General features: G+C 37.6%; 1 protein-coding gene across 6 annotated transcripts in view; it reads left to right on the forward strand.

The window, feature by feature from the left end:
* The window catches only part of LAMA2 (laminin subunit alpha 2), a 337,914-nt gene that overhangs the window by 197,363 nt on the left and 114,522 nt on the right, over nt 1-26,029 (forward strand). For 4 of the 6 annotated variants that reach the window (XM_041423612.1, XM_041423610.1, XM_041423614.1 and 1 more), the window contains exons 17-22: nt 3,567-3,694; nt 8,395-8,481; nt 14,553-14,764; nt 19,232-19,338; nt 20,348-20,611; nt 24,004-24,184. In XM_041423612.1, coding sequence (XP_041279546.1) covers nt 3,567-3,694; nt 8,395-8,481; nt 14,553-14,764; nt 19,232-19,338; nt 20,348-20,611; nt 24,004-24,184 — 979 coding nt within the window. The remainder of the gene's footprint in view (nt 1-3,566; nt 3,695-8,394; nt 8,482-14,552; nt 14,765-19,231; nt 19,339-20,347; nt 20,612-24,003; nt 24,185-26,029) is intronic. The other 2 variants (XM_041423615.1, XM_041423616.1) reach the window with 1 other exon arrangement.

Here is a 26,029-nt window from a genome sequence, read left to right on the forward strand (position 1 = left end):
ACCCTAGTTAAGAGGAACCTGGCTAACATTTGAATTTTCAAAAAGGTTGAGAAGGATAGCACGGAAACTGTAGGCCTGTCAATCTCATTTCAGTGTCTGGTAAAATTACGGAGAAGATTTTTTTGGGAGGTACTGAAAAACATGTAGAGGATGGTGCAGTCATCAATCACAGCCAGAATGGCTTCCTGAGGGGCGAATCCGGCTTATCAAATTTAATTTTCTTTTATGACAAGGTAACCCACTTAGGTGATCAAGGGCAGCAAGTTGATGTAATCATTCTGGATTTCAGTAAAGCTTTTCACACTGTCTCTCACAGGATCCTTCTGGAAAAAATGTTCAGCACAGAGCTGGATAAACACATCATGCAATGGGTGAGCAGCTGGCTCATGGGTTGGATGCAGGGAGTTGTAGTGAATAGTGCAATATTGTGGATAGATAGAATGTAGGAGAATAGAGATAGTGGTGAAGGTAATCTCACCCCAAGGGGTTACAGCTGTGCTAGCTATCAAGCATTAAGAACAAGCCTGCCCTTAACAGGCCACAGCTGGATCCAGTTAAGAGGGAATTGTAAAAGAGTAGGTTGGCTGGTTGAGATGTAAGATGGAGTTTGTTGGCTGTGCGGAGGAGGAGTTGGCGTCAGTGCTGTGAGGAGCTGCCCATGAGAAATCACCAAGAAGGTATGAAGCTTTTACAACAAGATGGCAAGACAATATCAGATGAGCAAGGGATCGTCCTGCTCTGCACGGGGGCAGCCTCACCTTGGATACTGTGTGCAGTTTGGGGTGCTACCATAAAAAAATACATTAAGCTGTTAGAGAATGTCCAAAGGAGGGCTATGAGGACAGTTAAGGGCCTTGAGGTGAAGCCGTATGATGAGTGGCTGAAGTCACTTGATCTGTTCAGCCTGGAGGGGACTGAGGGCAGACCTCATTGCCGGTACAACTTCCTCATCAGGGTAAGAGGAGGGGCAGGCACTGATCTCTTCTCTGTGGTGACTGGTGACAGGACTTGAATGAAAGGCTTGGAGTTGTTTCAGGAGAGATTTAGTTTGGATATTAGGAAAAGGTTCTTAACCCAAAGGATGGTTGGGTACTGGAACAGGCTCCCCAGAGCAGTGGTTACAGCAGCCTTGACAGAGCTCAAGAGGTGTTTGGACAATGCTCTCAGGCACATGGTGTGACTCCTGGGGAGTCCTGCACAGGGACAGGAATTAGACACAATGGTCCTACCAGTTGTGGATATTCTATTGTTCTGTGATTGTGAGGAATTAGACACAGGGGTCTGAATTGAGTAGGATTAGACACAGTATGTGGAAAACACTGATGTTAACGTGCCAGAAAGTACTTCATCAAAGTGAACGTGGTCATGTTTTTGTAACAAGAAATGTTTTCCTACAAAATGGAAGGTTTCAGGTGTTTTACTTTAAAAAAGCAGAACCTGCAAGTACCACTCAGTAAGAGACGTGAAGCTTTAAAGTAGTGTATTAGCTTCTCTCACTTTAATAACATCCTTGACATATAAGCTGTTCATATTCTTCAAAAACGTTAAGATATGTCTGAGGATATATAAAGCTAAACTTATCACAAAAGAGGAATCCATTATTTTTCAGAAAAAGTACAAATAATTTGACATGATGTCTTTAAAAAGTTGAATTGCAGAGGATTTTTCTTTTGAAACACTTAAATTATTTTTGTCACATCTTCTTTAAAAAGCATATTGTTCCTGGCTACTTTTTTGGTATGACTGGTAGATTCTTTTTGAATGTCAATGCTTGAAATACCAATCAAATGGATTAGTTAACTTAGGGAAGTTGATTTTAACCCAGCTGGTTGTTCTAAAGCCATAATTTTAATTGATTAAGTGTTTCAATAATTTGGTATTAGCTCACAATCTCCAAATTATGTTAAAATACAGTATTGTGATTGAGGCTTTCATTTCAAATATATGCTGATTGTATGCACTAGCAATAAGAAAGCACCCTTTAAAACAGCAAACAGTGTTTCTGAAGGCAAAAAATGCTTTTGACACCAATGCCCATGAGACTAAAAAGGATATTGTGCTTTTTCAGCTGCCCAGGTGCAGAGCGCAATGCAAAAAAGCTTTGTACAAATCATTGCAAAACTGGAAAACTGTGAGGAAGGAATTAGTGTTCCTTAGAATATTGTCTGTTTCCTTATTGAGGATAAATTATGTCTTCCAGACAGTAAGGCTGTTAAATAGCAATCAGTACCATATGCATTACTTACTAAAATGATAAAACAATTTTAAAGTGTTCCTAAAATACAATTTTAAATTAAATCTTAAATTTGAAAGTGCCCACACTTAAAGGAAAAAAAATTAAAACAAACAAAAAAACCCCACAAATAAACAAAAATCCAAATGAAAACAAACCTTCATAGTTCTTAAGCTGCAGCTTGGAGGAAACATTCTAGATTTGATCTGGCCCATAGTCTTAAACACAGCAGAACATGCCCTATTAACAAAAATCTCTCATTGCTTTCATTTTGGCCTTTTGAAGTTGACATATGCTCTTTTAATCCTTTTTTCAGTTCATACCGAACACATCAATATGGCATTTAATGTCCCAGACTATTCTGTTTTCTCTGTTTCTGCATTGTGAAAGGGCTACACTTGGGTATCTTGTGTGAAATAGCAGTGAAAGGAAAATTGTGGTGTGCTAGTAATGTGGTGTGAAGCAAGGAAACATATTAAGCCAGAAAAGTAATTTTTCTGATTCTATTATGGATTCAGTGAAATTACTTAGAGTTTCTAAATCTATATGATGAGAGGGAAAAAGAATAGAAAGGGTAATTACTCTTTAAAACTTGGTTCTTACAAGTCATCATGAGAAGCTTTTTCTCACAGGACTGATTTCCATTCTACTAAAAGATTGTTTAATTTGAGATCAGCCAAAAGCTATATACAAAAATGCAAATGTAGTACTGCCATTTTATACTGCATGTTTCTTATGCTCAGCTTAATTTCTCTCCTATTATGCAGTCACAGAGATGAACACAAAGTGTTGGATAGCACCCTATACATGATATACTTGTCCTTCCTTCTACTCATGAAATAGAGGCTGGATTCTCTTCTAGCAAATAAGAATTAAGTAATTCAGGCTTTGCTACAGTTTGCAAATACTGCTAGCCATATACCTTGTAAAATTAACTAATGCACACGCATGTCAAAAGTAATATTCATTTTTATAAATTATGTCATCTAGGCTGTATTTTTGGAATCAACATCTGAAGACAGTTTGTCACAAAATATGGCCTGTTGCAAGACTGCAATACTAAACCTGTCTTATGCTGCTTTGAAAGTTGGTTTTAGCAAACTAAAACAATAATATGGCTGTTGTTTGGTGTAAATTTAAAATTTTCTGTCAAATATTCTTTTTGTTTTACATGGAAAAAAGTTATCCACAAGAACGTATGAAGCTCTGATTTTGACAGCTGACATATAGAACTATTTCTCAACAAGCAGAAGAAAATAAGAATAAATGTTGCAGACCTTTTTCCATATGCAAGTTGTCTAATTTTCAATTTGTACTTACATCTTCTCTTTAGGACTGCAAACACCACACAGGTGGTTCATATTGTGATAGATGCCTGCCTGGCTTCTATGGTGATGCAACTAAAGGGACAGCTGAAGATTGTCAGTTGTGTGCTTGCCCCCTAAATATACCTTCTAACAAGTAAGTTGTGCATTTATTGCACATTGCACTTTTCCCCTTAGTAAATTACATTATTTCTTAATTTATATTTTTACATGTATGCTTGAGATATTTTTTTTCTTTCAATCAAATAATATAATCTGTAAGGTAAACTTTTATTTTTATGATTGTACAGAGTGCTTAACTAGGCAGATGAAGACAAAAGCTGGATGAGACTAAGGCAGAAAGAACAACACAGAATTTGGACGATTGCTTTATCAAATTAATAACTAGCATTTGTTTTTTCTGTCCTCCTTAAGAGTAGTTGTTTCTAGTTTTAAAGCTGAATTTGCAGATTTTAAGTGTAAGTTTTTTCTGCTTTTACTTTTCCTTTTCTCTTAGTCTACATTGTGTGATTTGTTTGGAATTTGAATTCATCCTTAGATCTCATAAGTGAAAATATTTTGTCAGCGTATCTCAGAAAAAATACTGTAAGTTTGTTTAATTAAACAAAAATACAAGTGAAAAGTTATTCCAAATTCTGACCTAAGAACCAAAGTTTCCTTCATTACAAAAGCTTGTCTATGCTACTCTATCACTTAACTTAATAGATAGACAAAGTGGCTTGAAGATACTTCATTGGTTTTGTCACAGACGCTACCTGGAAAACAATAGTACCAAAAGCGTTTTACATGATGTACCAGAATAAAACTGTTCTGACTCTTGTCTGTGGCATTGCATCATAAAATTGCACTGATCAGAGCAGGAATAGTCTAAACACTTACAAGCGGAAATTCCAGGGGATTGTAGAATGGGAGCCTGCCTTCTTGTTACACAGCTCTTGAGTTGGTTTTATTAGATACATATATATGGGTTTATTATATCTGCTGCTCGGGCATGGTTCCTCTGACATTCTCATTACTTTGTATTTCCTTGCCTCAGTAGTCAATTATCTGTCTCTTGTTTGAGAACACTGTGCTGACAAAGAAGGAAAAACACTATCACGTTTCTGTCTTGCACAGATGTGCAGCAAACCAAGTCAAATAGATTGAATTTAGGTTATGATTGGCAAAATGCCTGGAGACCTCCATTACATTGTCATCATACTTCTGGGTGCTTTACTTTCCTTTTGTGAGTTAACAGCCTCCTTTCCAATATTTAGTTTTCTTGAAAAATATAATAGGTACAGAACAAAAACACAATATAAATGTTCTTTGAACTGTGAAACTGTGTGAGTCCTGAAGTCTACAAAGTTTAGCTTTGTAGAACTCACTGTAAGGTTCAAGCTCTCATGATGTTACAGTCTAGATAAATTTTTAAATTTATGAGGAAAAAAGAGGTTTTAAAGATTTAATGTGTTATCTGAATGCTATTAAAATACTTCTTTGCTTTCTTAGTTGCCAATGATTTTGTTATGCTAGGGATAATATTTTCAAAAAAGTCAGATACCTTAGTGTGAAAAACAAAGTTTTACCAAGTTCATGTTACTGTGCAGATGGAGGACGTGTCATGTTCTTTCTGAGTAACTGAAGAAGTGTCTAATTGTATGTTCAAATTGTTATAAATAGCTGTGTATAGATTTTAAATCCTGAAATATTTAATTCCTAACGTGATATGACAGGACATATGTAGGTTTCTAATCTTAATACTAAGTTCCCACTGCATAGAGAATATTGTACATGTAATGAGCCTGTGAGATACATTTCTATTAAGAAATAAGTTTTATATTTTATAGCAGAGTCTCATTTATTTATGATGTTTATCATGGTTCCCTTCACTGTTCTCACAGTACCTTTGTAATGCCACATAAAGTGGAGAACTGTTCTAACAGTTGTAGAAATTATGTGGTGATTGTGTTGTGCTGCATTGACTTCTGTGGGGTTAGCTGCTGCTAAATCCTTTTCCTGTGTCCTAATGGCAGGAGTTTCCATATGCAGACACTGAAGCCAATCATGTGCCTTCTGAAGCACAGCAGTCATAAATGACTTGCTGTATGTCAGAAAAGAGCACTTGGCCAAACCAGGAAACTAAAATTAAGTTGTCTAAGCTTATCTTCTATATGCTGGGTTCTATTTTCTTCTTTTTGCATATATCTTCATGTATGTGCTTGTGATGTAGATGAAATCAATACCCATGTTATAAATGGTCTGTGCAATGAACACAACTCCTTCATCCTATTTCTGGTTGTAAACATACCACTCTTAGAAAACATTTTAACATTCTTAGTCCTCAAGCAAAGGAAATTATTTTTTTCCCCATAACTTCTAACAAATATAGATGTTTGGGATAATTACTGCTCTTCCCTTGATGTAGGCATAAATTTAATATGTGTAGCAAAGACTTTGACAGGAATGCTTTATCACTGGAAATGGGAGATAGAAGATCTCTCACTCAGCCTGGAAAGGTCAGGAGTAAATTCATAGCATGTGAACTGAGAATTCGGGTTGGTCTCAGAATTTTAATTTTTTTATTGGAGAATTAGATAAAATCACAAACATGTTGTCAGGGGGTGTTTTCTATAACACACTAGGAAGCTTTTAAGATGCCCTGTCTCCCAGCACAGACTTAGCACATACATACCCATACTGTATACGCATACTTGTCCTGTGTCCTGACTCTTATTAGTGTTGTTGCCATATGGGAAAACCATAAAGAGCAATGATGAATCAAGAGGGGGACTACAATTTTTTGAAGCTTGTTTTGACAAATCAATACTCACAGTTCATTAGTGTTTAGCACTATTGAGTAATGAGATTCTCAATAATCAGGAAGATAAACTCTTCACTGCCTGCTATCATGTATTTCCTTTACAGCACGCAGATGGGAATTTCTCAATATACTAATGTTTTTTGTTGAAATGAGGTCCAACTATTAAGTCACAGAAAGAATCAAGGAGGCAAGGTCTGAGCATAACCCTTAAAACATAGAAATTCTACTGTTCATCATTATTGCTTAGTAATAATAAGTACATTATCGTTATTATTATCGTCATTATCCTTGCAATTACTATCATTATTATATTTAAAATTTATGCAGTTAAATTCAGAGCTCTTTGTGGAACTTTGGTGCAGTCAACTTTGTACAATGCTATAATGAACTGTGATAGCGTCTCTACAAAGTTTCCCATGAAGCTCTTGGAAAGAGTGAGGTTGGGACTGACAAGCAGAACTTATTTGAAGTAGTCAGGTGCTGCTGATTATATCCAGTGATAATGTGTGCTTTCATTGCTATTAAAGAATAGAATGAACAATTATTGTTTCTTCAACTGACTCTTCATCCATTTGTGAATCTATTGAGTAAATGGCATTGAAAAGTCTCACAAGCATAATCCTTATTGGAAAGAGAAAAATCCCAGCACCTGTCTTTATTTGTTGGACCTGACCCATCCCACATTTTTCTTACTGGTCTCTTATATTTGTGGGATAACACAGAATAACTGAGGACAGATCACAGGATGGATGACTCCTGAGAAGCGGGGTCCAGTCACCAGCAGCCAATCACATTAAATGGTGCTAATTAAGGATTTCTGTCCTCCCTGGGTCTATTACTTTCAAGGAACTGTCATGGTATATCCTTTAATATATCCAAGGTCAGATTATGTCTATTTGTTATTATTGTGGCATGCACTGTTACCTTGAATATACCTTCTTTCTGCTGTCTCTGTTGGAGCAATTCTATTGCTTCTCAAATTCTCTTTTCCTAGGTTATAAAAGGTAATTTAGTATCTTTTTTTCACATAGGTACTTTGTTTTTCCCCTTTGAATAATGATCCTGCTATGCACCTATACCTGGTCTTTTATTTCTTTTTTTTTTCCATTTTCTGTTTTTCTATTTAGTTGACCGGAATTGATTGCCATTATTTAGACGAGGCTTTATAAAGATGCTCATATGTCTGTGTCTCTAATAATCGTTACAGAAGAACAGATTGCCTCTTCTGTGTAGTATCTTTCAGTGTGTCAGGAGGTTTCTTCAGAAAAGTGGGTTAAGGGAGAAAGATTATGGAAAGCAAGATGCTGATAGTGAAGGAACACTGTTCGGAGTTAAACACAGGCATTGAGATGCCATGATTGCAAATGGCTACAGTATCCTTATTTATAAAAAAAAGAAGAGGGGGAAAAAAACAAGCCAAAAATAATTAGAGCATAACAAAGAGGTAAAGCTTTCTAGTCTGCAAACTATTCTTAAACTTCAACATGCCTGTGTAGCCTGTTGCTTGAGGTCATTGGCACTCGATTAACTCAAATACACTCTCTGGGAAGCTGTACCAGATATTTCCCATTTTGCCCCTCCCCTTTCTTGTTCACTGGGTTCCTTTCACATCTGACTATACACAAAGTTAACTGAGCTTTTAATCGGTTGTCCTTCAGAAAGATTTATATAGGGGCCACGTTATGGCACAGATTGTTTTGCCAGGCCCTCGGGGGCACAAACAAGCAGCTGTACATTCCTGCCTTTTTAATGGTATCCAGACTACTCACTGGCAGGCTCAAGTCCTGTAATAACAGGCTATTGGGATGCTGCCATCCACTGCTCTATATTCAGTGTCACAGAAATAGCAGAGTCATTCCAAATTCAATTTGCTGGAGTCAAACTTAAGCCCCATGTCCTAGAGCAGAATCACTTTTCCTGGGCACTGTTTTGCAAATTAACAATCTTTGAAGTGGGAAGAGAGCTATGCTGCTAACTGTGTTTTCTTTATATTTCTTCCTTGTCCCTCTTCTTTCTCAAAATCAACAACGCAGCTTTAGCCCAACGTGTCATTTTGACCGACATCGTGGATTAATGTGTGATGAATGCCCAGCTGGCTACGTGGGACCACGCTGTGAAAGGTAAGCAGGCACCATGCTTTTAGTCATATGAGACCTGAAACAAAAGTATTGATCACATGGAACTGTTCTACCTTTTATTACCTCCCCTTCTCATCCCTGTTCCTGTTCTGAAACACACTGAAAAAATTCCTGTGCATTTTCCTGATATTGGATCCCTGAATGTATGTTTTTCTTATGCTTGTTTCAGCGTTTTATGGTAAAATGTAAGGTTTCAAAGAAGCATTTGCTGATAACTGAGTCTTTGTTAAAAAAGTTGCTTCTAGCCTTTCTGTCACTCTTCTGAGATTTTTATAAACCTTTTGTCTCTTTTGTCATTTGAATGTTTAGGACGTGGTGATTCAAATATGCAGTAAATTCTTATGCTTCACTTAGAGAAGTTAATATACCATGAAAATACAGTTCCTCTAATAAGTTACTTGTAGATCTTAATTATTTTTTTAAAGAATATTTTACATTTTTGTTGCTTCTCATTTTCTCTTGTGGTCTTTATTTAGCAGGTAGAACAAGTAGGCTTTAATGACAAAAAAGATAATTCTTCTTGGTCAAATAGAGAAGTTCAATATGTATTTCCTACACCTATTGCTAGCTTTACAAAGGCATTATGCTGAAAGGATCATGTGGAGAATTTAAATGAAACAAGGAGCTGGTGTGAGTTCCAGTGCTAAGCTCCCAGGAACCCCCTTCCACAGGAGGTGAGACCACATAGGCAAGGGATATCACCACTGTGTCTACATGCCTTTGGTCCCTTGGGATTTCACATGGATGGAACAGATTTCAAGAGCAGCTAGTGTGCCAGAGACCTCTGCTAGCTGTTTGGAGGTCATGATGAATCAGTGTTGGCTTTGTCTGCATGATCTCAGTCCCCTGTGACCCTGCCAGTGACACCTTTTTAAGAGGGGCTTGGGGAGCCAGAGAACTGTGGAACACCTAGCTAGACAGCTAAGGGGCATGGAAACGTGGCCCTTGCGTTTCTTAGTAGGCTCTTGCCATTTGACACTTGCATGAGCTGCCTGAAGGATTTTTCAAGGCAAACCCTAAAAAAAGGTAAGGCTTCTGAATGAAACCTTAAAATATTCAGGCTGGGATGAGAAGAAGTAGGAATAAAGCAAGAGTAAGAGACAACCAGAAAAGCAGAAACCTGACCATACGCTGTGAATCTCCCTATAGTCCCCTCTTTCCAATTTACAACTACTTCCTTTTAAATCCCCTGTTGTGCTATATCTGTCCTGAAGTGAGAGTGCAGGCTGTCACCTGTTTCCACCCATCATCACCGAGTCTGTTCCTGCTGCTGCTATTTCTGCCTGTCTTTTCCTGTCTGTCTGGGAAGTCATCACCTTCTTTCAGCTAGTGGGCTGTGAAGTTAATGACGGCAGGAATAAATCACATCAAGAGCACTTTGGTGGCAGTTTGTCAATGCAGGGTCATTGACAGCTTCCATTAGCAACAAGTGCTGTTCCTGAGAGGAGCACAGGCTGTAGATGCAGTAGGACAGAGTCTGAATAAATGGCTAAATTGGATTTTAGCCTGATCTCATAAGGAAATAAGGCTACTGCGATCTTTTTGTGCATGTCTCTCTGGCTGCTTGCAAAGTCATCTGCACTTGTAGGTCAATTTCAACTAAATTTGGCAGAAGGTAGGAGGGTTCAAAGATGATAATTGTTCCCGAAGGCTTTACGAAAAGAAGTGGCTGAATAGAGGTTAATAAATCAGGACATGTCATAGCTAAGGGGGGGAATACTGTGCGATCTCACACCTGATTAAACAGATAGAGAGCAAACAAGTGGGATTGCTAAATGTTCTGCCCATAAGAAAACTTTCACAGGACAAGGAAAAAGTGCTGCTGTAGCCCGAGGGATTACTCCCTGCTGAGTAGCAACATCCTGCAGCAAGTAATCAGCCCTTAGCCTTGTAACGTGAGATATAAATCCACTGGAAAGTAGGCCATTAATTCCAAAGCTCACAGGACTATTTGCTTTTAATTGTAACAAGTTTTAAAATGTTTGCAGCTGTCAATAATAATGATCAGGAGAAAGCATGTTACATTTTCCTATTAGCAGTGGTTGTATAATTGCTAAGAGAGTTTGCATTAAATTCTCTTTCATTTTAGCAACTAGAAAGTGACAAGTGATCTGAGCCACGTGATTCATTAGCTGAACAATCCTATATTACCATGACATAATAAGTATCACGAGGTGAGAGTGTGCAGCACTGTACTTACTTGGCCTAAAAATATATACTCTGTCCCATAGGGCGATATGTATATCTGTCTGATTTGTAAAATGTCAAGAAAAAATCACTACTTCTGTTACTGGAACTCTCAGGAAAATGGTGTCATAATTGTTCAATATTCTGAGGGGTCCAGATCATAACACCATCAGAATAATTGCAGATATAAACTGTGTTGGGAATTACCATATATCTGTAATTATAGAGGGAGCTGAGCTTTCCCATGTAATGTTTTTCCCAAAAAAATTAGACGTAAGTTTTCTTTCCTTTGCTCACTGCTCACTTTTCCAAAGGCATATGAAGTAGGCTGGACATTCTCTTAACTTCATAGAAAGGATGTATGAAAATGACAAAAGGTTATCTTTTTAGCCCAGCACATTTATTGGATCGTGATATCCGTTTTCCAAATACAGTCTTGCTAGGGGAAAGAAGCAAAATAGGTGAGAGTGGTTTTTCCTGTAGGACTCCATGATTTATGTGCATGGATACATGTGCATGACCCTCCCTAGAGGGTCCCTCATGTGTGAGGAGAAGGGTGAGTTGACCCATGTCCTTCCCTGCCCCCACCTCCCCCATTCCTGAGGTCTAGTACAGAGTGCCACCAGCCACAGCCTCTCATGAGAGCTGTGGCTTCAAACTGCTGCTCACTGTAGCAAATATAATTCTTCCACTTGTGCTGGAACAGCGAGTCTGTGTTGCAGTACTGATGGGAAAAGGGTCAAACATTTCAGGAGATTTGGTACAACAAACGCGTTATGCAGGATTGTTTGTAGCTTGCAAAGGTAGGCATTCTGACATTAGAAAATGCAAGATTTATAGTTGGTCACACAACAATAACATCTGTGCTGTGCACCTGAGTTAAGATACCTCACTGCGTGCTCACAAGCCATTTCTCCACAGGGCTTTTGCCTGATTTTGTGCACAGGTTGAATGCACATAAATTTCAAAAGCTTTGTAAAAATAGTATTTCCAGGCTTTAAAGTGTTTGGATTTGTAGGCTTAATTAACTCTGTATCAAGGGTTTTTTTCCCAGTAAATATAAAGAAATGTATAAAATAGGCCTGCATTTCTGTGCATATATGTGTATATACACAGCACCATACAGACTCCTATGAGGAATATTAACTCCATACTGACCAGGACTAGTACACATTCATCCATATTTTTTAGTAGTAGCCCTGTTTTTGGCACCATTTATGATAAATTAAAGCAGTGTCACTCACAGACGCACCTGCATTTGAGAATAGAAAACGAATATATGAACACAATCTTTTTTTGCTGCTTTTCCTCCTGTTTTTGTTTGTTTTGTAATCTCAGAGGTGTTATGTTGTAATTAGAAGTAATTTTTTTACATGTATTTTGTGCAATGCATAAAAGCAATTTTCCATGCTACATACTTATTGGTGTTTTTTAATCTAAACCTTCCCAAATATATAATGCTTTGAAGCTGAAAAAAGAAGCTGAAGTAGCAATGTCCTTAAGGAAATAAAGATGGAACTAAGCAAAGTGGATTTTTTTCATCTTCCCCTGCAAGTTCAGGAGAAGTGGTAGAAAAAGAGGAAGAATTTACATAGATACATGTACACAGTTCTCTTTTCAGCTTTAACTGGTCTACCCCTACTTTCAGGATCATCTTCAGTTGTATTCGAGATTATGTATGTGCATAAGTAAAATATGGCTGTGTGATGGTAGTGGGTTTTTCTAATTTTAATTATTAACACGTAAACTGATGAGAATACAAAGAGTTATTGAGGTCTCCTGCTGTTAATAGGAGGAAATTATTAGCAGTGTATTTCACATAAATCATTGGAGTATTCTTTCTGTGAACTGCTTGGTTTCTGTGAATGTTGTCATATACAGAAATAACCCCTAAATGAGAGTAAAAGAAGAAAACAAACACACATTAAGTGAAGTCAAATAGATTAGTAGGACAAAGAGGTACAGATTTATGGTAAGCACACCAGCAGTATGCTAGCAAAGCATGAGTTAACTTCAGATGTAATCCACTTTAGGTAAATTAAGGTAACTGCATAAATTATCCAGATACTCTCTGGTTTTGATAAAATGTGGCTATTAATTGTTACATGTTAAGATACATTCTTAGCCTTTGTAACTGAGATAATGTCACTGAAAAAAAATTATTTATTTTGGTAAAATTAAGCTAAAAATCAGTCTTTTGTCGTTGCTGAGATATCCTCCATCAAGGAAAAATAATCTCTTCCTTTGCAGGAAATACAATTGCTTCCTTTATGACAGGTTCTGAAAATAAAATACCTGAATTATTCTAATGACAAGATTTTGATGTCTTGTTGCTATGAAGAGGTAATTTTGAGAGATGACTGTGCTACAGGAGTGGGCTAGATTGTGGAAATTTTACTTGTGGTACTGAGTGCTTACATGCATCCAAACCACTGGACTGTTTGTACATATTTTTGTTTTGTGGGCTGTACAATGGATACCTTGAGAGAATGGAAAAAAATCCTGTTCTGTGTAAAATTACAAAAAGCTGCTCAATTAGTTCCCGCTATTTTTTCCTCCCTGCTCTCAGTTATCCAGTTTTTATAATCTTTATTATCTTTGCTGATTATATTGAATAATATTTATTACATGTTTAGACAGCTTTGCTTAAGATCCAGTTAAAAGCATTATGAGATATTCTGGAAGCAAGGAAAAGGATGAACTTGATGCACACAAGAGTGACAGCATAGTGGTGCTCTGCATTCCTGCATTATGATGATACAAAAAATATTTCCTCAACCGTGCTCTGCAGTACTACTAGAAAGTAGAGAGGATATCTGTGTACCTTAAAACTGTATTCAAACTGACTTTAAAATAGTAGGAAAAATTTTATGCAATGTGTTTTATATACTTTCTGTTTTCCTTTTACTAATTGGAGCTCATCTGAGATGCACGTGAATAAATTCATTAGCCAAACTGTGCAATTTTTCTTTTTCTTTTTCTTTGCTATCTACAAGTTGCTCTTACTATGAAGTGTGAGCAAATACAACAGAAAAGGAAACCAGACCAGAATATAAATAGGAAATAGGCTGTGAGATTAGTAGAAATTTGCCTTAAATACAGACTCATGTAAGGTCAGATTCACTAACCTGCTTTACTTGGTACTCACAGAAAATTGCAGGTGGGCAAGGTAGAAAAGGATGTGATATTTTCAAACAACTATCTTAAAATATGAAAGCTGTAGTATGCAACAGCATAGTATTTGTGCTATAGAGCAATCTTTTTGTTAGATTGCCCATACACAGAGATTAGAAATCCATTAATTAAGCAAATCTCACCATGCAGTAGATCAGGGGAAGTCTAAGGCAGGGGATGGATCTTGTCAGGTAAACAAATATATGTCTGTATTACATTCTAAAGGTATTTTTCTAAACTAAAGAAGTTTTTAAGGTAGAGGGAAAAAACATCAGTCTTGCTGGTGATTGAGTACAGAACATTGTATTTTAGCACATTATGTATCAAAGTATATCTAACATATAGTCATAGAATAGTTTGGATTGAAAGGGACCTTTCAAGGTCATCTAGTCCAACCCCCCCTCCTCCAGAGTGCTACTAAGATTTCTTGCTATGCTTTGTGTCACCTTCAGTGCCAGTGACAAGATTTTTCTCCCACTGAAGTCTAATTGCTAGCAGAACTGGCAGGATATCAGCTGGTACTGTATCTACAGTGTTGTTAAAAAAGAGAAGGAGAGAGAAAGAAAAAAGATGCTTAAGACAGACCTGAGAGAAGATCAAATCATTTTTGGTGATTAGGGAGGCAACAGAATTAAATATTTCTGATGAGAGGATTATTTAAGGGTCCTAACTGATGATGTTTTATACCGTAGGTGTGCAGAAGGCTATTTTGGACAACCTTTAATTCCAGGAGGATCATGCCAACCATGCCAGTGTAATGACAACCTTGACTTCTCCATTCCTGGCAGCTGTGACAGCTTGTCTGGTGCTTGTCTGATATGTAAGCCAGGTACAACAGGCCAATATTGTGAGAGGTGTGCTGATGGATATTTTGGTGATGCTCTTCATGCAAGGAACTGTCAACGTAAGTCACGAACTTTTACAGCTCCTGACAGTATTGATCTATCTTATAACTTTGTTCCTGAGAGGAAGACGGTGCCTCTGTATGTGTGAGCAAGAGAATGATACAGCTCTAATAATAACACTGTGCATCTGCATCTAGAAAGGGAGTCTTTAAACTAAATAGAAAGTAAAACTTATTAAAAAAGCTCTGGTTGAAGCAGACACGGGAAGGAAAAAATGGAGCATTGTGGGGGTGCAAAGGTTATACTAAATGTCAGATCTACAAAAATAAATACAAATAAATGTAAACTATTCATTAAAAAATGCTATAAGCTACCCAGAAAAATCCTGTTCTCTTGTAAGATTGAAAGGAGGTAGTGATGTTTCAGTTTCAGGGTCCCGCTCTGAGAGCATTTGTAACCTGTTTCCCACTTATATACAAGTGGGGAAAGTTGGGAGGTGCTGCTGCTTGCAGGTCAAGATTCTCCCACCTGCCAATCAGATCCTAAAATCTCCAGACAATTTTTCTAAAATGCTCTGGAGGAAGACACCTGGCACTGCAGCAAGCTACCAGTTCTCAGCTGAGTGGTGGCATGTTTTTCAACTACAAGCCCCAGAACATCTTTCCCCATAGCGATTGCAAAAAAATTATTCAGTGGAGATGAAAGATTTGGTAGAAACAGGAGTTTTTCTTTCTCTAGGAGGCAGTGGCTCTCTCTGAGCTGTTGCTGGCACAATTCAGAATGCAGAACAAGTGCTTTTAACTTCAAACATTCTTCATGTACTCTTCCTTCACATTCTGAGAAGCAAAATAAAACAGGTTGCAAACTGTCCTGAAAGAGCCGAGCATTTTATTTCACTGTCACGAGGATTTATTCCTGTTTGATCCATTATAATAAAGACAAGAGTAACCTCACTGAGTACAAAGGTGTTATAGCAGGATAAAATTATGCAAGTAAAAGAGCTGGGGCATTGTCTTACTGCTCTGTGTGAGGAAACATGGAGACCGTGTCTGCAGTATGCGTTGTGAGCAGAGAAGTCCGAGGCACTGGCATCCATTTCCAGGACTTGCCCTATTAACAACTTGCAGTCTAAAAGTGAAAATCCTAGCTTATGCTGGACCTCCAGAGAGTGTATGGGAGATAAAAAGATGCAGAGCATCACCATGTTTCTCAGCTAAGTGCAATAAACATTGATGGACACAAAGTCATAGATAACCCTGAAGACATACCTGTGTAAATGCTTTCTGTAGCTACTTTACACAATGCCAGAAAAAAATTGGACAATCCTATATATTCTCTTGATAACTTAACAGGTCATGATGAATGATGTCATATAAGTTGCAATGTTAAGTGTGTAAAGTGATTTAAGAAGAAATGTATATCCAAAATTACAGCTTCCAGTACCTTGTCACTATTTTTGAGTCATCAGTATGCCTGGTGCTCTGACGATTTCCACAGTAGTGACGGGTCCATGAGAAAGAGATTTTATAAGAGGAGAGTTTGGAAAACATACAACTAAAAAAAATATTTCAATGAAATGCATGTTTAATGTTGAATTATGAGATTTGCTTTTGTTGTTCATATCATTGACAAGGAGAGCCCCCTAATGTATTCATATCCTTGTGCTTGCAGTTACCTTGTATTCATCTACTCTCTGCCTCTCATGTGGATTTTCTTCTTTGCATATGATTTTTTATTTCCTTTGCAGACTTCCATGAAGTTTGCCCTGCAGCAACAATATCAGAGGGACTGTGCCTTTACTTTGTTGTTTTCAATTTTGTTCCTTATTAAAAAGCCAAATCCAAGAGTATTGCAAAGCATGAATTTGCTTTCAAATTACTGTTTGAAATGTCTCTTGCTCTTTCTCAGTACAGTTCTGTTGTGTGCATTAACCATTTCAAATGACAGTACAGCTTTATATCATCATAGTATCTCTGAATTTTTTGGTGTATCTATACAAAACCTTAAATCTAAGAACAACGAGCAAATGTCCTAAGTTTATTTGATTTGATTCTAGTAGGTTGATTTTTGGAGTGAAACAGCGCAGTATGCTGAAGCAAATACCCAGAGGTTGAGCTGATGGTAATAAAGCTCAGTGTCACAAGATGAATTAAAGCAAATAATCAAGTCTGCCTGTGTTCCAGTGTGTAGGTACTATTTGTGGGAGAATAAGTGTGTAGCTTGATCATAAATACAAGCTCATAAATATTTATAGAAAATCTAGAGAGAATGAAAGGTCTTGACCAGTGTCTTTCAGGAAGAAAGTATGACAAATTTCTCCAACAGGCTACATTGTATTATAACAACCATTTGGAGGTTTGGACAAGAGCTAATTTTCCCAGTAGAGGTGAATGAATGGGAAGGCTCTAGGTGCGATAAGTGCAATTTATCAGATTGAGTAACAGTTTATTAGATGAATAGCCCTGACTGTATGTTTCTTCTCTATGTATGTACTGCCAGAGCCAAGAAAAACAATCAAAGTCCGGGTATTCCAAATTCTCCCTTACCACTGCATTGCACTCAGTCATCTGTGACTGAGTTAAGACACCATGGTGTGCTGCTTGTTGTAATATAAATAGGAAAAAACTCATCTGTTTATAAAATCATTGTAAGTTTTCTTTTTGATTCTTGTGTTGTCATATGCCTGAAAAGCAAAACAATTCAAATCAGACTGAGCTTGGGTTTTGAGGTCTGTATAAAAAGGTTGGTGAAACACTTTTAATTTGCATTGAGGATTGTAGTTTGTTGAATCTGAGCTTTAGCATTTTCTTTCCCCACTGACCAATTTAATTAAATATATACTCAAAACATATATGTATGTGATACTTGTCACCATGTACAGTTTGGAGTGTCAACAGTTTTAAAACATCAGGTTAAAGAGGGCTGCATACAGAACAAAAGAGGTAAATTATATACTTGTTTAGTATCAAAAGCTGAAAAAAAGATAAGCAATGTTAATTGCATCAGAAGTGTTCTTTTTAATTTTTATTTTTTAAAAATATATTGCAAAACAGAAGGAGGTAGAAATCTCTGAAGGTGTTACATAACTGCTATGAACAGCAGAACCAGCACATTTTTGTTACTTTTGTTATTTTTGTTCCAGAATTTTTGCAAACATTTGAGAAACAATGCCATGAACAGAATGACAAGTCATAAAGTTGCTTTCATTAAAAGAAGCAACTTCTGCAGAATACCTCAAGAGCAGGGAGAAAACCCCCACACCAATCCTTTCAATTTATAATTGGAAATTTTAAGTTAGCAAGTCCAATGAAGCAATGAGGAAGGTCCTGTTGTAATAATCTATATATAGGAAAAATAGAACTGCCTTGTCTCACATAGCACCTTCTGACGTGCAAGTATGCGACTGCCATGTGTTCACTGCTGGGACTCTTAAGTGTTTTTTAAAATGAAGGTGTCAGGTTGAGGAAAAAAAGCAACACATGCAGATAGGGCACTGCAGGAAGGCAAAATGTGGACTGGAGCCCAAGTTTAGAGAGCAGTTTGATAATTGGTATAGAGATGTGGATTCATTCCCCTATGAGGGGGGGAAAAAAGTATGTGTAGAAACCAGCTCATGCTGATCAGTGACTGCATGGTTATAGTCCCTGTGGCAACAATCACATCCCTGTACTCTATAGCGAATGCTAAGGGGTTTTTTCCAAATCTCTGCATGCCAAAAGGATTGAAGAACACAAAGGTTCTTGTGGTTGAAGAACATAAAAGGTGATAGACCTGTTCCCCAAAATTTGTCTTCTCCTAAAACACAAGAATTTAAGAGCCAGAAGCGTTGCTGTTTTCCTCAAGAAACCGCTTTTTCACTGCCTTTTTAAATCTTCAGGGGAGAACTGCAATGAGTTAGGTTGGTCAGTTGGCTTACATTTCCTCTGGGAAGTGTAATGCTATTGCTGAGACAGAAATCCTGGAGAGTCATGGTAGCAGATAATCCTTGGTATGTTTTTCAGTGCAGCTTGGGGCATGAGAGCATTACTGCCCCTGTATAGTGTCAAACTTGTACTGGGTTTGCAGCCTGCCAACATTTCCTGACAGCTACATGAACAGGGAGTGAACTCCAGGACAGCAGAACCAGCTCATGGAGCAGTAACACTCCCACTGGTTGGAGCTACATCCTGTGCACACCCTGTGTAAGGGTCTGTACCCTTTTTGTGTTTTTCTCTCAGCACTGCCCTTCCCAATCTGAGTCTCTGGGCATGTACTTAGTAATCTGCCCTCCACATCCTGCTTTGATCTAAGAGGAACATCTGAAACAAGTTGTTAATGAACTTGAGGCAAAATTTCTGACTGCAATAATTTGGAGAAAAATTCTGTATTGACATGGGCAGGTTAATATGTCAGTGCAGGGGAGTGATGCCTTTCTGCTTAACCCAGGCTGGGCATTTCTCAGGGTGGCAAAAGCTGCACTGTAAACATTTGGCTATTAGATTTAGCTTCAGGGAACGCACTGACATCTCCTTCGTCTTCCTCTGCAGCCTGTCACTGTCACGTGAATGGCTCCTTCTCAGAGATCTGTGACTCTCGGACGGGCCAGTGCGAGTGTAAACCCAACATCATCGGGCGCCGCTGTGACATCTGCAAAGTGAGTGACCAGAAATGGGGTTTCCTTTTAGCTTTCTTCACTGTTTGTCTCTACTAAATATCATTTGGTTCTGGATAGGCTTTTTCTGTTGTTTGATTTTCACTTAAAGAACATATGTGGATTGCTCTTATGGAGAGAAAGGTAAAATGATTGATTTTTCAACATTTTCTAATAGTTTTCTGGAACAGAATGCAAGACATAGCATTTACATGCAATTAATTTATTTTAAGCCCCTCTGTATCTATATGTGCATACATACTATCTGCACTTTATATTTTGAATGTTTGATGTAAAAAAATTAGTTAAAAATATTGCAGCTTTGGGAGATAACCCTCTATGAAGAAAGATGCAAAATGTCTGATAGCATCTGATGTTTATTTTTTTTTTAAAAGCAGGGTGCTAGTTTAGTTTTGCTGGAATGTTCTGCCTTTATATTGTTTTCTTAGGGTTTCTTCTTGTATTGTCTAAACAATGTATTATTTTTTGGTGAAAGTGTTTTTTGCCTTGACATTGTTTTCCTGTCTCATAAATCACTGCAGAGAAATATTGTTTCATAAACTTCCATGGAGTTGTCTTCAGGCAGCTAAGGAATATGCTGTAGTTGGCTGCACATTTCTCTAGTTCAACATAAGGACTCATGAGTTAGGCCTATGTCCTCAGAACGCCTTCACCTGTGTGTAATTTAAGGAGCGTAAATAATTCTGCACAAATCAAAAGGATCATTTTCACCCTTTAAAATTATGCAATTTCTGAGGTGGTTTGCTGACACTCCATTTTAAATGGTATTTAAAGAGTCCGTTCAAAGAAAAATTGCTGGTATCAGTGGAATTTGCAGATTGCACAAGGTACCCAGCAAACATGTCAAGCTCATTAATACAGTACTGGTGGTTAATTGGAATTAATCTTTGTTTACTTCAGTGCTTACTCCTGTCTTTGTTTCTATACCCTTTTATGTGGTGTAGTTTTCTTTTCTTCACTTTCTAACAGTGTTTACTTTTCATTCTTCAAGCCCAACTACTTCTGGGCCCCAGAAAAGGTGTTTTGTATACCCTGTGGCTGCAGTGCTTTAGGATCTGTATCACTGCAGTGTGATATGTTGGGAAGATGTATCTGCAAATCGGGATTCATGGGCAGACACTGTGAAATCAGCAGACAGGTGCCTAAATTGCAAGAAAATGCGGGAATCAGTCAGCAGATCCGAGTTCCCCCGCGGCGGTGGGGCACCAGCAGTGCCAGTGGGTGCCCACGAGGTGCTTACCGGCCCACAGCTCTGGTAATGGGAAACTCTGCTTTGCATGGGCTGAAGTTTCCTGCTCGCTTGTGTCTGGAGCTCACACAGATTGCTTGGGTTTGTCATTTTTAATACCAGTGTTACAGTGTGAGAAATTCTCAAGAAACTGGCAGGCTCGGAAGACAAGCACCGTTTTGGGATGCTTCCCCAATCCTAAGGGCTTCATCTTGCAAGTGGTGATATCAGCGAGAAATCAAATACCAGACTAAGTCCCAAAACAGCGTCATCAACAGCAGTGTGCACAAAATGCATGGGAGATGTGCATAAATCAATGGAATTGGTGGGATTTTCTTGGACTTTGCAGCATAAGACTTGCTCTCTAACAATTCAAGAATCAATAGCTTAAGGAGATTGCAAGAAGGATCTACCCCAGAGGCAAAGAGTTAAAATCTAATTTTAAAATATTGAACATAACTGGTGTTAAAACTTCTCATTAGCAAGTATTAGCAAAAAGTTCTCAGTTATCTGAGCTATTTTAACTCGGTGCAGTGCCACTTATGTGAATGTAATGCCCAAAATAATAGAAGTGTTCATTCCCGATCACAGACCAACAAAGCAACTTATTTCCTAAAATTAAGCAATTATGATACAACTGCTTCTAACAGAGCAGTATTTTAGGAATGTTGTTTGCTCTCCCTGCAACTCAAAATCCCCACGTTTACCATACCGTGTTTGAAAAATACTGGCAGTGTTTTTCATCCTAATCTTGACTGTGGGACACATGCTGTATTTGTTCATATAGACTTCCTTGGAGAAATTAGCTTTTTCCAATTAAACGTATTAGGTTACTGTGTTGCCCACACATCAGTACACTGATGGAGACATGATATAATGACATATTCAGAAAGTTCAGTGTATTTCATAATTGTAGTCTAGGATCTTATCTCTTGTTTAGTAAATGTGATTCTTAGAATTTCTGTGTGTAAACAAACTTTGCTGAGAGCTTTAACTTGGGGTTAAAGTTTGCATGACTGACCAAAATGACTTTGTGTGCAGCCCATTTTCACAGAATGAAACCCAGCATGGTGGTGGTCTTTTCCAGCTTAACGCAGTGTGGAGTGCTGATATCAGACTTTTTCTGACTGTTACCCATATAAACAGAATTTATTAGATCCTAGCAAACTTTATCTTGAGAACTGAGATGCATGCTGTGCCTTGGTTATTTCACTGCATGAATCTGAATGTCTGTCCTGAGATTGTGTGTATTCACATTTCTATGTTTCTTCCTGTGTAAAAGAAATCTTTAGAGATAGTCAAGTATTTTATTGAACCTTGAGTTTAACTAAATGAGTTTGTCTACAACGTTCTCTCTGATATGCCATGTTTTGTCAGGTAGAAGTACGAAATTTTCAAAACATTTCAATATAGAGTTTGGAAATTAAAATCAGTGTAATTTTTTATTACATGTATAATCAAGCATTTGCTTAGGTTCGTATGATTTTCAGGCCAAATTCTGACTATAGATGTTGTCCTGTATTGTGACACCTATCAGCAGATTCTCTGTGTGAGTGGAGAACTTCTGTATTAACCTCAGAGATCAGATTTCAGGACTTTTCCATGGAAAGCTTCTAAAATTTCAGAGAATTCACCAATACAAAAGGTTAGTTAGGAGTTCTACTCCGGAACAAATCCATATAAAATAGTAGTCATAGAATCATTAAGGTTGAGAAGGACCTCCAAGTTCATAGAGTCCAACCTTTGATCACCACTTTTTCAGCTAGACCATGGTACTAAGTGCCATGTCCAGTCATTTCTTGAATGACTTCACCACTGCCCCGGGCAGCCTGCTCCAATGGCTGACCACCCTTTCAGTGAAGAAATTCTTCCTTTTTTCCAACCTGAGCATCCCCTGGCACTGCTTGAGGCCATGTCCTCTTGTCCTGTTCCTGGTTCCCTGTGAGGAGAGGCCAATTCTCACCTGGCTACAGCTCCTTTCAAGGATTTGTGGAGAGCAAAGTTTCCCCCTGAGCCTCCTCTTCTCCACGCTAAACACCCCCGGTTCCCTCAGCCATTCCTCATTGAACTTGTACTCCAGACCCTTCATCAGCTCCATTGCCCTTCTCTGGGCATGCCCCAGCACTTCAGTGTCTTTTCTTCTTGTAAGTGGCCCAGAACTGGACACAGCACTACTGCTTAGTACCAAGGGACAATCACTGCCATGGTCAAAGCCAGTACAGCTCCATTGATCTGAAGATCTGCTGATTTATAGTTGGTAAAAATCTTACACCTCATGCCTGGATCACAAAGTAATGCATTATAAATTGAATGTTTTTCACTTTTTTCCATTTATATTCATTAGCAGTGATCTTTTTAATATCTCATTTTTAACATTATTCTTTCCTATCAAACTTGCTGATAGATTTTATTATTAATGTGGTAATATCAATTTCAAGTGAAGTTATTAATCTGACTTGGATTTCAGTATACACTGAAAATCATCATGCCTGAAAAACAGGTGGAGAAATACTCCCATTTCAAAGCACTCTAGTTCAAGACTGAGTTTGTCATTTGAATATCAATGGTTTGTTCCAAAGAGCCTCTGTTGGTTGATGCAGTAAAACTCACAAGGTCTTTTGGTTGAAAACTTTGTGCAGAACTCTGTACCACAGTATACAAATGAGTGTGTGTCTTCCCTTCTTTACTTTTTCCACTCCACTAGTGAAGTTAAGGAAGAAATTTATTACTACAGTTGATAACATCTACTCTGGTTCTGTAGAAACTTTATATTGATCACTGCAAAAAACAAAGAAAAGGAAGAAAATAGAAGAGAAAGAGGCTTAATCCAAAGACAGAGTTTATTATCGTTTAAAAAATCACCATTATATGTTTGTATTATACTCAAATACACTATCGCTATGTTCTTCTGAAGTTATTCCTATACATCATTCTAAAGAATTGCCCTTAAAATACTGTATACAGATATTGCCTTGCTCAGAGGAGATAAAATGTAATACAAAGGCTTTCCAGTTGAATCAATCTCCATTCATAGCTAAGAATTTGAATTCACTCTCATGACAAAAAACCCTGGCTGACATAGCCTGGCAACCAGAGATGGGGTATGTATGTTGTGTTGACATATCTTCCATTCCGAGTGAGAATTGTACTTAGGGAAACAACCTCATAAGAAATGTGTTACATTGCAGAACGTTCATTATAGCATCAGGTAACGTTCTGAACTCTTTATTCTTTCTCAGCAGTGTAGGGCATTTAGTGTTCTTGCTCCAGGGTTTTACCACTACAATTTAACCTGTTAAAAGCAGTATTTCAGTGATGAACAGGAAAGAACAGCCCTGATCTGCCTACATTCTCAGCTTTTCCTCTTTTCTCCTGGTAATCATTCCATGTCCTAACTGCTCTTCCTCACTCTCTGGCAGCCTGGAACATTTGGCTTACAGTCTTCCAGAGGATGTGTTCCCTGCAATTGCAACTCTTTTGGTTCCAAGTCCTTCGATTGTGATGGAGACGGACAGTGCTATTGCCAGCCTGGAGTGGCAGGAAAGAAGTGTGACCGCTGTGCACATGGGTTTTACAACTTTGAAGAAGGAGGCTGTACCCGTATGTAAATGTTTTCCACCCAAGCAGAGATTGTTTTTTTATTTATTTATTGATAATATTCTAGTTTGGCTAATTTTGGATTGCATAACAAGTTTCATAGACAGCCTTGTGCATCATTCACTTGACAAGGGTGGTGATTAGCAAGAATGAAAGACACAAGCCATTTCTGCTATTTTATGAAGATTTTATGAATTTTATTTTATTTAGGAGGAACAGGAATGTCATTTACTCTATGTAGTGTCTGCCAAAAAAATTTCCCTGAAGTTCCTATAATTTAGTTGAGAGTATCACAGAACTCTGATTAAAATTTTTGCCAAATCAAATCAGCTTGTAGGGGTGTGAAAGGAAAACAACAAAAACACAGACTCCCTTTGCTTCTAGTTTTATCCTCAGCCTTTTCATTGTTCTTATATGGTTGATCCTCTTTCATTATCACAGTCCTTTCCTGTACAGTAATATTTTGTTGCTTACTTGAACTTTTTGTGTACAAAAAGATCTTTAAGTAAAAATATCTGCTATATGCCATGTGTAAACACATGAAAAATCTCCTCCTCTAGATGCTGGAACTCTGGCGTTAGACATTAATATATCCAGCCACCTCTTTACCTTTATTTTTTTTCCTTTTGGAAATCAGGTCAAAGACTAAAATGAATGCTTCCTATCCTTGAAGTAGTGCAGACTGCTATATCAAAAAGAACCCAATCAATAGATTTCTTCACAGGGAAATATCCATCTTTCCTGATAGAACTGGGTTTTTCAAGTCTCAGAGACTCATTTAGTTGTGATCACAGGACACATAGATAGTTGGCTAGTGTGACTGACTGCTGGGATGCCAGAATGCCATTATTATTCTTTAGGTATAAAGTATATTCCTTCCAGAAGCAGGAATCACAATGTCTCGTAATCCATTTTTGCTCCTTTCCTATCCAGAATGGCAGCACAAGGAACAAGTTTAGCTCTCTGCCTTTTCTTACTCCTTTTTTTTTTTTTTTTTTTTTAATGGAAGGAGCATCAAGGCCTCAAGACCCATATTTGTGCAGCAAAATTCAATTTTACCTGTAGTGTGGATAAACCATGACACAGGCTGGGTTATAGATTATGTTTGAAAATGTTGCTCTATGGTGTTGTCTCCCACAGGAACGAAGGGTTCAAAAACACCTACAGGTTTGAAAAGTTCACATACAGTGGCACCTTGGAAAGGGAGAATTGTTCCCAGGCTCACTGATGAGAGAGCTTGACATAAAATGCAAATGGTAACTGCAGTCCTAAAGCCTTTAGCAATTAAATGAAGGGCAAAAAATTCTATTGTTTATGATTAGCATCTTATTCTAGCATTCCACAGGTTAAAAGCACATCACTGTTGTGAAACACAAGAAAATGTTGATAACTACAGTTGGGAAAGAAAAATGAGAGGGCTATTAATGAAATTGCACATTAAAATTTTAATTGCTCTCTTGGCAAACTTTAAAATGACAGAGTTTAAGAAACAGCGATGAAATGGTAAAATACTGTAGATCCAAATAGCATTTTAAATATAAGTCTATTGGCCTGTGGTCATCAAATGTTTAAAGCAACAGCAGCAGCTATAGATGTTGAGAAAACTCAGAATTTTGAAAGTTCCAAAGTTAATGGAACAGGTGGAGAAAAATTCTGTTTTCAATGTGCTCGTTTTTCCACATTTATTTTTAGTAGGCTTCTTATGTATTCCTTCAAATGACAAAAAAAAAAAAATTAAATTATGGATCACAAAGAAAATCAGAAATTTAATTGAAGTATATCAAATCATGCTGGAAGGAAAAGTACAGAAAAATTAATTTTATTGTGACAGTTAAGTATCAAATAAAA

Source organism: Onychostruthus taczanowskii, unplaced genomic scaffold, assembly GCF_017590055.1.
Source record: "Onychostruthus taczanowskii isolate IOZ18803 unplaced genomic scaffold, ASM1759005v1 scaffold8, whole genome shotgun sequence".
In the NCBI taxonomy this organism is placed as follows: domain Eukaryota; kingdom Metazoa; phylum Chordata; class Aves; order Passeriformes; family Passeridae; genus Onychostruthus; species Onychostruthus taczanowskii.